The 14,509-nt window shown below is 35.5% G+C and overlaps 2 protein-coding genes across 2 annotated transcripts; one reads left to right on the plus strand and one right to left on the minus strand.

Annotated features, from left to right (window-relative positions):
- Nucleotides 1-222: 222 nt before the first annotated feature.
- On the plus strand, nt 223-9,991 carry LOC119996146 (UDP-glycosyltransferase 83A1-like). Its single transcript, XM_038842680.1, has 2 exons — nt 223-697; nt 8,698-9,991. The coding sequence occupies exons 1-2, from the start codon at nt 223-225 to the stop codon at nt 9,570-9,572; spliced, it is 1,350 nt and encodes a 449-aa protein (XP_038698608.1). The 3' UTR covers nt 9,573-9,991.
- Nucleotides 9,992-11,676: 1,685 nt separating this feature from the next.
- On the minus strand, nt 11,677-12,277 carry LOC119995838. The gene has a single exon (XM_038842292.1). The coding sequence runs from the start codon at nt 12,247-12,249 to the stop codon at nt 11,896-11,898; it is 354 nt and encodes a 117-aa protein (XP_038698220.1). The 5' UTR covers nt 12,250-12,277; the 3' UTR covers nt 11,677-11,895.
- Nucleotides 12,278-14,509: the final 2,232 nt, after the last annotated feature.

Below are 14,509 nucleotides of genomic sequence, written 5' to 3' on the forward strand. Positions count from 1 at the left end.
TAACTTTGAAAGAGAGAACAATATTAATGAATCGTGTACTAAAGACAGATAATGAAAGTTTTTAAAAGCCATCTAATAGACAGATACCTATTTGGAGATTCCATTGAAGTAAAGGTAGCAAGAAGACAATGTTCTAGTTCACATCTTCTTCTTCTTCCCCTAGGCTGCATAAGAGAGACCAATATTCAGGTTAGAACCTGCAAAGCAATAGGGATAAATAGAATGGGCAATCCACATATTCTGGTTGTACCTTATCCAGCTCAAGGCCATATAATTCCTCTAGTGGAGATATCTCTGTGCTTAGCCAAACTTGGATTTAAAATCACATTTGTAAACACAGAGTATAACCATGACCAAGTCAAGAGAAACCTACAAGGTGATGTAGGGGTTCAGATTAATCTAGTCTCAGTCTCGGATGGAATGGAACCTGGAGAGAGTAGGAATCAGCCGGGAAAGGCATCTGGAGCAATATTGCAGGTTATGCCAGGAAAGATAGAGGAACTCATCGAACGAATTAATGGATCCGAGAGTGAAAAGATCACTTGTATACTGGCAGATCAGAGCATTGGATGGGCACTGGAAATTGCAGAGAAAAAGGGCATCCAACGAGCTGCCTTCTGTCCTGCAGCAGCTGCGCTGTTGGTGTTGGGATTTAGCATCCCAAAGCTCATCAATGATGGAATTATTGATAACAATGGTGAGACCATGATTTACTTCAGTGTGCTCAGTCATGCTAATTCTAGTAATCGAAAGAGCTTACCTACCTATGGCATCTACATCTATGATAGCAGATATATGTATACCCTCATATAAGATATGCATGAAGAGTTAACTAAATTGAAAACAAATGGGATACTTAGGATCATGATGTTATGATATGAGTTTTGATGATGAAGTGTGCATTCTATATGTTGATCAAAATATGTGTTCTATGTTTGCCATGCATTCTTAATTATATTCTGAACTTGTTTCTATCCTTTAATGCTTTAATTTGCAAGGCTAACAAAGATCAAGACATGAAGCTTTTAATCAAGCTTACAAGTCACTAAGTTTCAGGTTCCAGATTTCACTATGAATTGTCTTGTTGTTTTGGCCTTTGCTACTCTTAGACAAGTTAGCATATCACAAGTTGTCATCCTATAAAGTCAAAGCTTGCTGAAATTCAATGAATGAGTGCAGAAAATAAAGATTAGCAGCTGATTTGAAATGACAGCTAGCAAAGCATGCTGAAAATTAAATTATGAAGACTTTCCTAGCACCTACAAACATCACATGTTCAAGTTACTGCAAAAAGTTAAAGATGGCTGCAATTGTTGAAAAGAAAAGCAATGAAGTAGGTGAAAGAGATAAGAAGTCAAATGTGGCTGTAAAAGAAATAAAAGAGATGACATAAGTTGTTTGAATTATTGAAGAGATAAGAAGAAATAAATGGAGAAGACAAGAAGTAAAAGACAGCTGCAAAAGAAATAAATGGGAGCTGAAATCTTTCATATCACAAAGCTTTAAAGGTCAAAAAGGTATAGCTCAATGCAACGGACATATTTAGGAATTCTAGTGCATATAAATGCTTATACATACTTCATAGAAAGATACAGAACTTGATTCCAATTCTCTGAGAGTTTTACAAGCATTCAAGCCTTCATTCTTACTCAGAAAATACTCGAGCTTCATTGTACACTCCTTGATCATTATAGAGTCACTTTGTACACACAATTAAGAGTCTAAGTGCTGGTGGTTAGCTTACAAAATCACAAGAAAGTGAGGCTGGCACTTGGTAAGCCAAAACAGCCATTGTAAAGTGAAGTTGGCACTTTAAACAACAGCTGGTGTAAAGAGAGAGGCTTGGCTCTTCAACAAGCAAATCATAGTGGATTCAAACTCTCAAGGAGGAGCCTTGAGGAGTGGATGTAGGACTATACGTAGCCGAACCACTATAAATCTGTTTGCACTCTCTTACCCTACTCTTTACTTGTTTATTTGTGTGTGTGCTTGTTGTATTTAGTTCTAGTACTTGATTCCTACTTGAACTAACCTAGACCTCAAGCTTATATTCACTAATATCAAGTTTCTATAAGATTTAAAGTAATCTGAAATCAGTAGGTTTAAACTCAAAATTGACATATTTTTAAGGGTAAAACAATTCACCCCCCCTCTTGTGTTACCTAGATTCTTTCAATTGGTATCAGAGGAAGGTTTTAAATTCTCATAAGAACTAACATTCTAGAGAATTAGATGGCTGAAGAGTTTGGAATGTCAATTAATAAACCACCATTCTTTAAAGGAAAAGACTATGCTTTTTGGAAAAATAGAATGGAGATTTTTCTACAATCAAATGACATTGAGTTATGGGAAATTGTAGCAAATGGACCATATAAACCAACAAAACAGATCAAGAAAGGTGAAGAAGAATCAGAGATTGATAAACCTAGAAGTGAATGGAGTGAAAATGACAAGAAGTTAGTGTCCTATAATGCAAAAGCTAAAAACATATTACACTGTGGACTAAGTAGACAAGAATATAATCATATTTCTACATGTGTAACAGCTAGAGATATATGGAAGAAATTAGAAGTTAAGCATGAAGGGACAAGTCAAGTTAAGGACTCTAAAATAAATATTCTTGTTCATAAGTATGAGTTGTTCAAAATGGAACCTCATGAGTCAATATCTGATATGTATGGAAGGCTTACTGGTTTAGTAAATGATTTAACTGCTCTTGGTAAAGTGTTTTCAGATGCAGATCAAGTTCAAAAGATCCTAAGATCTCTACCTAAAAAGTGGGATGCCAAGGTGACAGCAATTCAAGAATCAAAGAACTTGAAGACATTACCTCTTGAGGAACTCATTGGTTCCCTAATGACTCATGAGCTAAAATTGAAGGATAGAGAAGTAGAGGAAGAAGAGGACAGCAAGAAAAGAACTACTGCACTTGCTGTACATAGTTCCCATGAAGATAGTGAAGATGATAGTGATGCTGATACAGCTTTGCTGGTTAAAAATTTCAAAAAATTTATGAAGTACAGGAAGAAGTTTCCTAACAGAAGCAAAAGAAATGAAAAAGGTAAAACAATTGATGAAGTTGTTTGCTTTAATTGTGGCAAAGCAGGACATGTTAAAAATGAATGTCCAAGGAGGAAAAGAGCACACTACATAGATAAGAAGAAAGAAGATAAGAAAGCACTTAAATCTACTTGGGATCTAGATTCTTCAGAGTCGGACCAATCTGATAATGAAGATATCAGGGCAAACTTTTGCCTAGTTGCTAAGGAAGAAGCTCATTCTTCTGCAGAGGTTAGTGAATCTGATTTGGACTCTGATTATGATGATATTTCTATTGATGAATTATTTAAATCTTTCCAGGAAATGTGCAATCAAAATGAAAAACTTATCTTTGTAAACAAGAACTTGAAAAAGGAAAATACTAGCTTGAAAGATAAAGAGAAAGCATGTCTAGAAGAAATAAGTAAATTACAAAGCAAGCTTAACAACTTAAACATAGAACTAGAGGAGCTGAAAAATTTTAAGGACGTTACTATGCCTGATAATTCAGATTTGCTAGAAGAACTTAGATGTCTAAAAGAAAAGAACAAATGCTTAGAAGAGTCTTTTAAAAAATTTTATGCTAGTTCAGACAAGCTTGATAACATCCTATCTATGCAAAAACCATATCTAGATAAAACAGGGATAGGATACAATCCCACTAAATTGAAGGAAACATTATTAGAAAGAAGCAAATTTGATTTTAATGCCTCTACCAGCTCAGTAATTAAAAATTCCAGATTCAGGTCAAGAACTATAAATAAAAAAATTGTCCAAATTTGGGTTCCTAAAGGAACATATGTTGTTGATACTAACCACCAAGGACCCCACAAAGTGTGGGTACCTAAATAAACACAAATTTTCTGCAGGTTTGTCTAAAATCAAGCCTTAAAGCTTGTGAATGGTTTCTGGACAGCGGGTGTTCTAGACATATGACTGGAAATCCAAAATTGTTTTCGTCCTTCACAAAGAAAGAAGATGGAGGATATGTAACTTTTGGAGACAATGCAAAGGGTAAGATCCTAGGTATAGGGTCTATAGGTAATCTCTCTTCTTTTTGCATTGAAAATGTGCTCTTGGTAGATGGTTTATCTTACAATCTATTAAGTATTAGTCAATTAACAGATAGAGATCTTAATGTGTGTTTTTCTAAGAAAAAATGTCTTATAACAAGTGCTGAAAATGTCACAGCTTTAACTGGTTTCAGAAAAGGTAACGTTTATAAAATTGACTTGGAAATGTTACATGCAAGTTCTGTAAAATGCTTAGTTGCATCTGAATTAGTAATTGAAAATTGGCATAGAAGACTTGGACATATAGGTATGAGCACCTTAGCTAAATTGACTAAAAGAGGGCTAGTTAAAGGAGTTCCAAATCTGAATTTTGTCAATAATGGTGTCTGTGATACTTGCACAAGAGGCAAGCAAGTGAAAAGCTCTTTTAAACCTAAAGATGTAGTTTCTACTTCAAGGCCATTACAACTATTGCATTTGGACCTTTTTGGTCCTAGTAGAGTAAAAAGTCTTGGTGGAAAATCTTATGCTTTTGTTCTAGTTGATGACTATACAAGATTTACATGGGTTCTATTTTTAGCACATAAAAATGAGGCCTTAACTGAATTTTCAAAACTAGTAAAGAAATTGCAAAATGAAAAGAGTTGTTGCATATCTAGAATAAGAAGTGACCATGGAGGTGAGTTTGAGAACAATGAATTTGTAAAATATTGTGATGAACAAGGTATTTCACATAATTTTTCAGTTTCTAGAACACCACAGCAAAATGGTGTGGTGGAAAGGAAAAATAGAACTTTACAAGAAATTGGAAGAACTATGATGCTTGAAAACAATTCACCTAAGTATTTTTGGGCTGAAGCAATAAATACAGCTTGTTATGTCTCAAATAGGTTAACAATAAGACCTATTCTTAAGAAAACCCCTTATGAGTTGTGGAATGGAAGACCTCCTAGAGTTGACTATTTTAAAGTTTTTGGATGTAAATGTTTTATTCTAAATACCAAGGATAATCTAGACAAATTTGATTCCAAATCTGATTTAGGTATCTTTTTAGGCTACTCATTGGTTAGTAAAGCCTATAGGGTGTTTAATAAAAGAACTAAATGTGTTGAAGAAGCAATACATGTTAAATTTGATGAATTATCTACTCTAACACCTTCTTGTGAGAAAAATGTGGATATAGTAACAGAAATTGCAGAATTAACAAACAAGGAAAAAGCTGGTACAATTTCTCCAGAGAAGGAAGATGACTCTGAAGAGGAAATTGACATTTTTGGAACAAAGAAACAAGAAGAGAAAAATGAGTATGAAACTCATGAAAGCACAACTTCAATACCAACCATAGTAGTGGATCCAAAGAAACCAAGGTACACAACATATCATTCACCAAAAGAAATAATTGGTGATGTACATGAAGGAATTCAGACCAGAAATTCCAGGTTATCATCTCTTAATGTTTTCAATTTTGTTGCACTCATTTCTAAGATTGAACCTAGGAATATAAGTGAAGCTATAGATGACAATGATTGGGTTATTGCCATGCAGGAAGAATTAGATCAATTTCAAAAATGTAATGTATGGGAACTAGTTCCAAAACCAGAAAATAAATCAATCATAGGTACTAGATGGATTTATAGAAATAAAATGGATGAAAGTGGTGTAGTTACAAGGAATAAAGCCAGGTTAGTTGCACAAGGTTATAATCAACAAGAAGGCATTGATTTTGGTGAAACTTATGCACCCGTAGCTAGAATGGAAGCCATAAGACTATTAATTGCATTTGCATGTTACAAAGGAATAAAATTATTTCAAATGGATGTTAAAAGTGCTTTCTTGAATGGAAAAATTAATGAAGAAGTGTATGTTAAACAACCACCAGGGTTTGAAGACTTGAAACATCCAGATTATGTTTTCAAATTAAATAAAGCTCTTTATGGATTAAAACAAGCTCCTAGAGCCTGGTATGAGAAGCTGTCCAGCTTCTTAATTCAATGTGGTTTTAGCCGTGGGAAAATTGATAATACTTTGTTTATTAAGATTAAAGATCAAGATATACTACTAGTACAAATATATGTTGATGATGTGATTTTTGGAGCTACTAATGAGTGTATGTGCAAGGAATTTGCTGCAAGAATGCAGGGGGAGTTTGAGATGAGCATGATGGGTGAACTTACCTATTTTCTTGGCTTACAAGTGAAACAAACGCCTAAGGGAACACACATCAATCAAACCAAATACATAAAGGATCTTCAGATCAAATTTGGAATGGACAAAGCTAAACCTTCTCCAACTCCTATGGCTACTACAACTAAACTTGACATAGACTCAGAAGGCAATGAGGTAAATTCAAAACTCTATAGATCCATGATTGGATCTTTGCTATATTTAACTGCCAGTAGACCAGATATCATGTTTAGTGTATGTTTGTGTGCTAGATTTCAATCAAATCCTAAGGAATCACATCTAAAAGCTGTCAAAAGAATTTTTAGATACTTAAATGGTACCCCTACTTTAGGATTATGGTATTCTAGAGAATCAAACCTTGATTTGTTTGGTTTCTCTGATGCTGATTATGCAGGCAGCATAATTGATAGGAAAAGTACCTCTGGCACATGTCAATTTCTAGGAAGAATGTTAGTTTCCTGGTATTCTAAAAAGCAATACAGTGTGGCTCTATCAACCACAGAGGCAGAATATGTAGCTTTAGCGGGCTGTTGTAGTCAACTATTATGGATAAGACAACAACTAAGTGATTTTGGACTCACATATTCAAAAATCCCAATTATGTGTGATAACACAAGTTCAATCAATCTATCAAACAACCCTGTGCATCATTCCAAAGCCAAACACATAGATGTTAGGCACCATTTTATCAGGGACCATGTCATAAAGGGTAATGTTAGCATAGAATACATTGACACTACTCACCAACTTGCTGACATTTTTACAAAACCCTTGAATTCTGAGAGATTTAAATTCTTAAGACATGAACTAGGTTTAACTCAAACATCTTAGTTTCTACCATGCATCATTTCAGGGGGAGCATTCAATATTATTCTTTTTGATTATTCCAAAAAGGGGGAGAAACATTGACAAATTGACAAACATCAAGACTTAAATTATTTTGTCATCATCAAAAAGGGGGAGAATGTTATGATATGAGTTTTGATGATGAAGTGTGCATTCTATATGTTGATCAAAATATGTGTTCTATGTTTGCCATGCATTCTTAATTATATTCTGAACTTGTTTCTATCCTTTAATGCTTTAATTTGCAAGGCTAACAAAGATCAAGACATGAAGCTTTTAATCAAGCTTACAAGTCACTAAGTTTCAGGTTCCAGATTTCACTATGAATTGTCTTGTTGTTTTGGCCTTTGCTACTCTTAGACAAGTTAGCATATCACAAGTTGTCATCCTATAAAGTCAAAGTTTGCTGAAATTCAATGAATGAGTGCAGAAAATAAAGATTAGCAGCTGATTTGAAATGACAGCTAGCAAAGCATGCTGAAAATTAAATTATGAAGACTTTCCTAGCACCTACAAACATCACATGTTCAAGTTACTGCAAAAAGTTAAAGATGGCTGCAATTGTTGAAAAGAAAAGCAATGAAGTAGGTGAAAGAGATAAGAAGTCAAATGTGGCTGTAAAAGAAATAAAAGAGATGACATAAGTTGTTTGAATTATTGAAGAGATAAGAAGAAATAAATGGAGAAGACAAGAAGTAAAAGACAGCTGCAAAAGAAATAAATGGGAGCTGAAATCTTTCATATCACAAAGCTTTAAAGGTCAAAAAGGTATAGCTCAATGCAACGGACATATTTAGGAATTCTAGTGCATATAAATGCTTATACATACTTCATAGAAAGATACAGAACTTGATTCCAATTCTCTGAGAGTTTTACAAGCATTCAAGCCTTCATTCTTACTCAGAAAATACTCGAGCTTCATTGTACACTCCTTGATCATTATAGAGTCACTTTGTACACACAATTAAGAGTCTAAGTGCTGGTGGTTAGCTTACAAAATCACAAGAAAGTGAGGCTGGCACTTGGTAAGCCAAAACAGCCATTGTAAAGTGAAGTTGGCACTTTAAACAACAGCTGGTGTAAAGAGAGAGGCTTGGCTCTTCAACAAGCAAATCATAGTGGATTCAAACTCTCAAGGAGGAGCCTTGAGGAGTGGATGTAGGACTATACGTAGCCGAACCACTATAAATCTGTTTGCACTCTCTTACCCTACTCTTTACTTGTTTATTTGTGTGTGTGCTTGTTGTATTTAGTTCTAGTACTTGATTCCTACTTGAACTAACCTAGACCTCAAGCTTATATTCACTAATATCAAGTTTCTATAAGATTTAAAGTAATCTGAAATCAGTAGGTTTAAACTCAAAATTGACATATTTTTAAGGGTAAAACAATTCACCCCCCCTCTTGTGTTACCTAGATTCTTTCACATGAAACATTTCCTAAGACTTAATTGTATCTACTTTACATTCCCCTTTGAAACACGATCAGTATTGCAGACAGCTTTCAGTAAATAACAAAATTTGTATTCCTTCAATAGGCCTCAGAAAGTCTGGTTAGCAGAACCAGAAGTTACAGGCAAATCTTTGCTAAATACAAATTGCTATTTCCTGTGCAGGGACTCCTACAAAAGAACAGACAATAAAGTTGTCGCCAACCATGCCTGCCATGAACACCAAACACTTTGTGTGGGCTTGCCTGGGTAATACAAGTGCACAGAAGCATATTTTTCAGCTTATGGTTAGAAACAACCAGTCTATGAAATTAACTGACTGGCAGCTTTGCAACTCAACTTATGACCTTGAGCCTGCAGCATTCACGTTAGCTCCACATATTGTACCTATAGGCCCTCTCCATGCAAGCAACCAGCTTGAAAACTTAGCAGGAAATTTCTTGCCAGAAGACTCAACTTGTTTAACATGGCTTGATCAACAGCCACCGGAATCAGTTGTATACATTGCATTTGGAAGTACCACTGTTTTGGACCAAACTCAGTTTAAACAATTGGCCCACGGGCTAGAACTCTTGAACCGACCATTCCTGTGGGTTGTTCGTCCTAATATTACAGAAGGAACAAATCTGAAGGAATTTCAAGACAGAGTCAGAGATCGTGGGCAGATCGTTGATTGGGCACCTCAAAAGAAGGTTCTTGCTCATCCTTCCATAGCTTGCTTCATAACCCATTGCGGTTGGAATTCCACCATTGAAGGCGTGAATAATGGGGTCCCGTTGTTATGCTGGCCTTACTTTGCTGACCAGTTCATCAACCAAAGCTACATCTGTGATATTTGGAGCATTGGCTTGGGCTTTAACCGGGATCAGAGTGGGATCATAACAAGCAGTGAAATTAAGAATAAGATAGAGCAACTACTGGGCAACAAAAATTACAAGGAAAGGGCATTGGATCTCAAAGAAAAGATCACGAATAGCATCAAAGAAGAAGGTACTTCCCACAAAAATTTCAACAACTTCATTGAATGGCTAAGGACATAAGTTTTATATGTATTATTCCAACATCTTAGAAAATTGTAAATGGTTGTAAGGGAAGGAAGTTACCTGCCTATTCTGACCATGGATAACAGGCCACAAGGGAACATAGTCTACTTCTGCTCCACACATATATCAAACCTAGCATTTGCAACTTTCCAAGCACATCTAAATTCGATTTCTTCTGGATAAGTCCTCTAAAAATCTTCAAAACCAATTTCACATCCATCTCCACTGCCCTAACCACGGTTGAGCTACATAATTACATGCTTTGTACAAGCACCAAAACCTAACATGTAAATTTGATTTTCGTAATAGTCCAAACAATTCTCAATTCTCAAACAACCAAAAGAGGAATCCAAGGGAAGGGAAGGAACAAAAACCAAAGACGCGAAGAGATATTGAACAATTGGTTAATAGATACCTGAAGACCATGAACAGACTGAAGATCTGCTGCGGACACCACCAATAAAGCTTATCAAGCGCATATGGTAGAAGAACCCTCTCCCCTGACAATCTGTCCAAAAAATCAGAGATATCGATAATTGTAGAGGCCGAAGGACCATCTTGTGCGTCAGTTTTGCCAGGTCGAGTCCACAATGACTTCAAATGAAGGCCCGCGGAGACGCTGGTTAGTTCCAACTGGAATTGTTTAAGGGACCCTGGAAATATTTTTTTGAAAATATTTTTTTTTGGGTGGTCGAGATTGTTACCATATAAATTTGTCCATTACACATCTCATATATGTCTAAACTCAGACAGATAATCCCGTATATACAGAAGTTTTCACATGATAAATTGGATCAAAACTCAACGCGTGATCTCAAGGATATTGTTCTTGATGAGAATCAAATTTCGAACCTTCCGTATTCATACAATTTGACCTCAAAGGTTCACCATATTATTATGTAAAGTGAAAATTTTGGAAATAAAAGAGAGAAAGTACTCTATGATTTAAGTATTATTTTCTATAGAGGTTTATTTAAATGATATTAAATTGTATTTTTTTTTTCATGTAAATTTGGAAGATTTTGATTGCCACAAAATAAAAGAATCCTCCCCAATTTAAAGAGTCAAATTTGGATTAATAAGATAGAATAATTCATTTTCAATCCACCATATATCACAAATACTTTATTGAACTTTGACATGGGGAAGATATCAAGATATTTCCCTCCACAATCAATCAAATTAATGAGCTCTTAGAAAGAGGAAATAAAAAATAAATATATATAAATAAATTAAAAAAAAGACAGAATGGGAAGGAAATCCTTAAAATTTGGCTTTATTGCACATGGTTTTGAGTAAGTAAATAGTCAGTGTCAACACAATGACAATGTTTCACTGCTGCTGCCCCTTCCAGTGAGATATTAATTATTAGAGTATTATATATATATCAGGAATGTGAATGTAAATGTGCTCCTCCATGCTTTGCGACTAGTACCTGCTGCTGCAGAATGTTAAAATGAGAATCACTGTGACTGGTCTAGTCTCACTGTCTGTCACCAACCAACTCTCTTTAATAGCCTCTAACATGGTGGCCCTGTCAACATGCCTCCCCCGGAGCCAGCATCAGAAAGAGACCCTGCACTGCACTACTTACCAGTTACTCTTCCTTTCATATTTTTTTCCTACACTTTTACTACATTTTTAATGCTAAAAAACATCCTTAAGGGGTTTAGCCTCATAATTCTGATTAAACAAAAATAAAATAAAATAAAACTAGATCTACTTCAAAGAATGAAGAAAGAGATTAATTGTAGGTTTAAACCTTAAATAATTGTGGATGCAGAGATCAGACTTTCTTACCTTGGCATTTCATTCCAACTAAGGTATTGTGCGTGTTGGATCCATTTAGATAGTAATTTAAATACTCACTATCTCAAACTAAAAGAGGTTATGATTTGAGTAGTGAATGTGAGATCATTTTTTAAAATAAATACGCCTGGACACGAGAATGATCCAAAGCGCACAATACTTCAACTGAATTAATGAAACGCTAGGATAAGAAAGCCAGATTCTGCATCTTGAATAGCATTAAAAAAAAGTGTAAATGTACTTACTTGGAAAGTAGGGAATTGGCAAACAAAAGAGTCCCACTCTCAAGGAGATTATTATATATAGAAATCCTTCAAATTAAAAGCTAAACTAAGCAAAATATGAATGCCCAATGTGGTTGAGTTGGCTAAGAATGAATATGGAGATATAATTTGGAACAGATATGCCATTAAAAACCTCAAACGTCAGAAATTAACTAAACCTTAACACCAAAATTTAAAGGGATTTCACATTTTGCCATTGGAAAGTCTTGGGGAAAAAAAAGAGTTGACTATGATGATACACATTGATTTTGTTCTTCATCCCTTGTGGTTGCTGTGGGTCCATAGAGATGGATCAATTTCTGCAAAATCACAACCTGGGTCTTTAACAAGACAATGTAATCTGCAGTTTCTTGGAACAAATCATCTGGTTTTACTGTCTTTCCATTGTTGTTGTTGTTGTTGTTGTTGTTGTGGGCAGGAATCAATTTCTTGAGTGCCTCCAGCTTGTCCGAGAGCTTGCCTTTCTCGTTAACATTGCTTCTTTGACCTCTGCAGACTGCATGGGCTGATCTTCTTTGTGAGCCACTTCTTCTTCTTGCCTTCCTCAAACAGCTCTTGGGTTTCGTTAGCGTCGAATTCATGGTTTCAACTTTCAACCCACAAATGTGTGTGAGACTGTGTGAGAGAGAGAGAGAGAGAGAGAGGGAGTGAGAGAGTTTGTCACAGGGATGGGGAGAGGGAGAGGGAGTTTAAGTAAATGGAGGATTGAAACCTCGCCCCTTGGTTTCTCATTTATCACAGAATCACCACTGTTGGTGTTGGCTTTTTTGCTTAAAATCTTTTGGGATTTTTTATTTTAGTTTTTGCTTTCCAAATCTTTGGGAAAAAATAGGCAAACAATTAAGATTGAAGAGAGACTAAATCTTACAATATGAAGGGTATGTAACAACTACTTTTTCCTTCCAAAAAAATTAGAGATAAAATTAATCTTGTTAGTTGACCTTACCCTCTTTTTTTTTATGATTGATAACGATATCATATAAGTTCGATTTTTGAATATCCGATACGAGCGCAAACTCTGGCCACTAGACCCATGCGCATTGAAGTTTCCCACCTCACGATATGATAAATTGAGTCAAAGCCCAACACATTATCACAATGATATTGCTCCCGATGGAATAAAACTCAAGATCTTCCAAGTTCATACAGTTTTGTCCCAAAAATATTTACCACCAGGTTGTCACCCAAGTAGTTTAGTTAACCCTTACTCAAGCATCAAAAGCTCTTTTTTTTTTTGTGGTTTGAATTTGTGATGCTTAATTACATTGCATTTTATGTTTATTAAATCCGTAGGTAGATCCTAGATATCAAAAGGCAAATATCAAGGACAGGCCATGAAGGACAATAACTGGGGACCAATAATCATCAGGCCCACCATGCATAGAGATGGATATTTACACATGCATGGAGGTTAGTTTTGTAACTTCATGAAAGAATAAACCCATTTTCGTATCCCACTTGAAAATTTCAAGCGGGAAGAAGGCGCAAAGTCGCAAACACTTGGAGCCAGTGGGACTGCAAAAGCCTGTCTATCTGTAATGGCACATGCCAAGTTGAGGCAATTCAATTTCTGTTTCCCAGAATACCCTCAAATATGGAATCAAATTACCTTACCACTAGAGGACTAAATTAATCACTTATGATTGGAGGATGAGTAGACGTGTCAAGAGTGGAAGTCTCATATCATAACATAACCCAACTGAATGGTATATAAACTCTTCTCACACAAGTAACGCGTTTTATCTCCCCCTCAAATAAGTGACGCATTTTACGAGTCTAAGTACGACTCAAGAGAACCAATCCGCTCGGACTTTTGACCCAGATCACCGAGAGTTGAAAACTAATAAACAATTAATTCTTAGGAATGAATCCCGTAAGATATCAAAGACAAAGCTTGGCAGCTTGCACATATGTGTTAGCGACAAGGATGGGAATTTAGATATAAATGAATGAATGTGAGGTCAAATGAGTAAATGAAAGAAAAGAAGGGGGGGTTGTGAGCTAGTTGTGGCTTCCCTAAAGGGGAGCATGTGAAAGTGAGGGATGGGCCAGGGAAGCACATGGAGGGAAGCATGGCAAGATCGAGAGAGAGAGATGGCATGTGATGGTGAAGACAGTAAAGCAGCATGCATTGTACAGCATGTTCTGCACATTCCCTGCATGCAACTGCTCCTATGGCCTCACTAATTCTCCCTCCCAAATCCCAATATCAATCCTATCTATCATATCATATTACTATCTCTCTTGTTTTCCTATTAATACATATATACTTTATAATTATAGGATTTGCCTGATTTTGATGCATAGGCATGTTCATGTATACTTGCTTTCTAAGCTAAATTAAATCTCATGCTGGCATGTGCAACACGTGATTATAATTTTGTTATGACAATGAATTATTAAAAAAACAAAAAGAATAAGAAAGTGATGTTACTCTAATTACTGTGGATATGAATTTCAACAAGCCAAGTTGACAAGTTATGTCTTTCTAATTAAGATCCTCTTTTCATTTTTCAATCCAAGCAAAGCCTTGGCTTCCAAAATTAGTCTAGGTAATTTTCCGAAGTGTTGCAAAAAGCATGCATGTATTTCTTGTTCTCTATGAGGGAAAAGTATCTAGGATAAAGTCTCCATCTTTAACATGTCCATCTTAATTTTACATGGATTTGACTATGTACTATCCCAAACAAATCTATCTATATCCTTATTAAGATGAGGTTTTATCTTAATCTAATGAGACTAATCAATTTTGGCCTTTTTTATGAGCTTATATTTGGCTTAAACCTATCTGGACGACCCAACCCAATAAAAATGACACACTAACAGTTCGAGTCGAGAGGA

This window comes from Tripterygium wilfordii, chromosome 4 (assembly GCF_013401445.1).
Source record: "Tripterygium wilfordii isolate XIE 37 chromosome 4, ASM1340144v1, whole genome shotgun sequence".
In the NCBI taxonomy this organism is placed as follows: Eukaryota; Viridiplantae; Streptophyta; class Magnoliopsida; order Celastrales; family Celastraceae; genus Tripterygium; species Tripterygium wilfordii.

Bases quoted from the DNA above. Each gene is read 5' to 3' on its own strand.
- LOC119996146 (XM_038842680.1), top strand. From the start codon at position 223: ATGGGCAATCCACATATTCTGGTTGTACCTTATCCAGCTCAAGGCCAT. The intron at 698-8,697 runs GTGAGACCATGA...TTTCCTGTGCAG, and splicing joins TGGAATTATTGATAACAATG to GGACTCCTACAAAAGAACAG.
- LOC119995838 (XM_038842292.1), bottom strand. From the start codon at position 12,249: ATGAATTCGACGCTAACGAAACCCAAGAGCTGTTTGAGGAAGGCAAGA.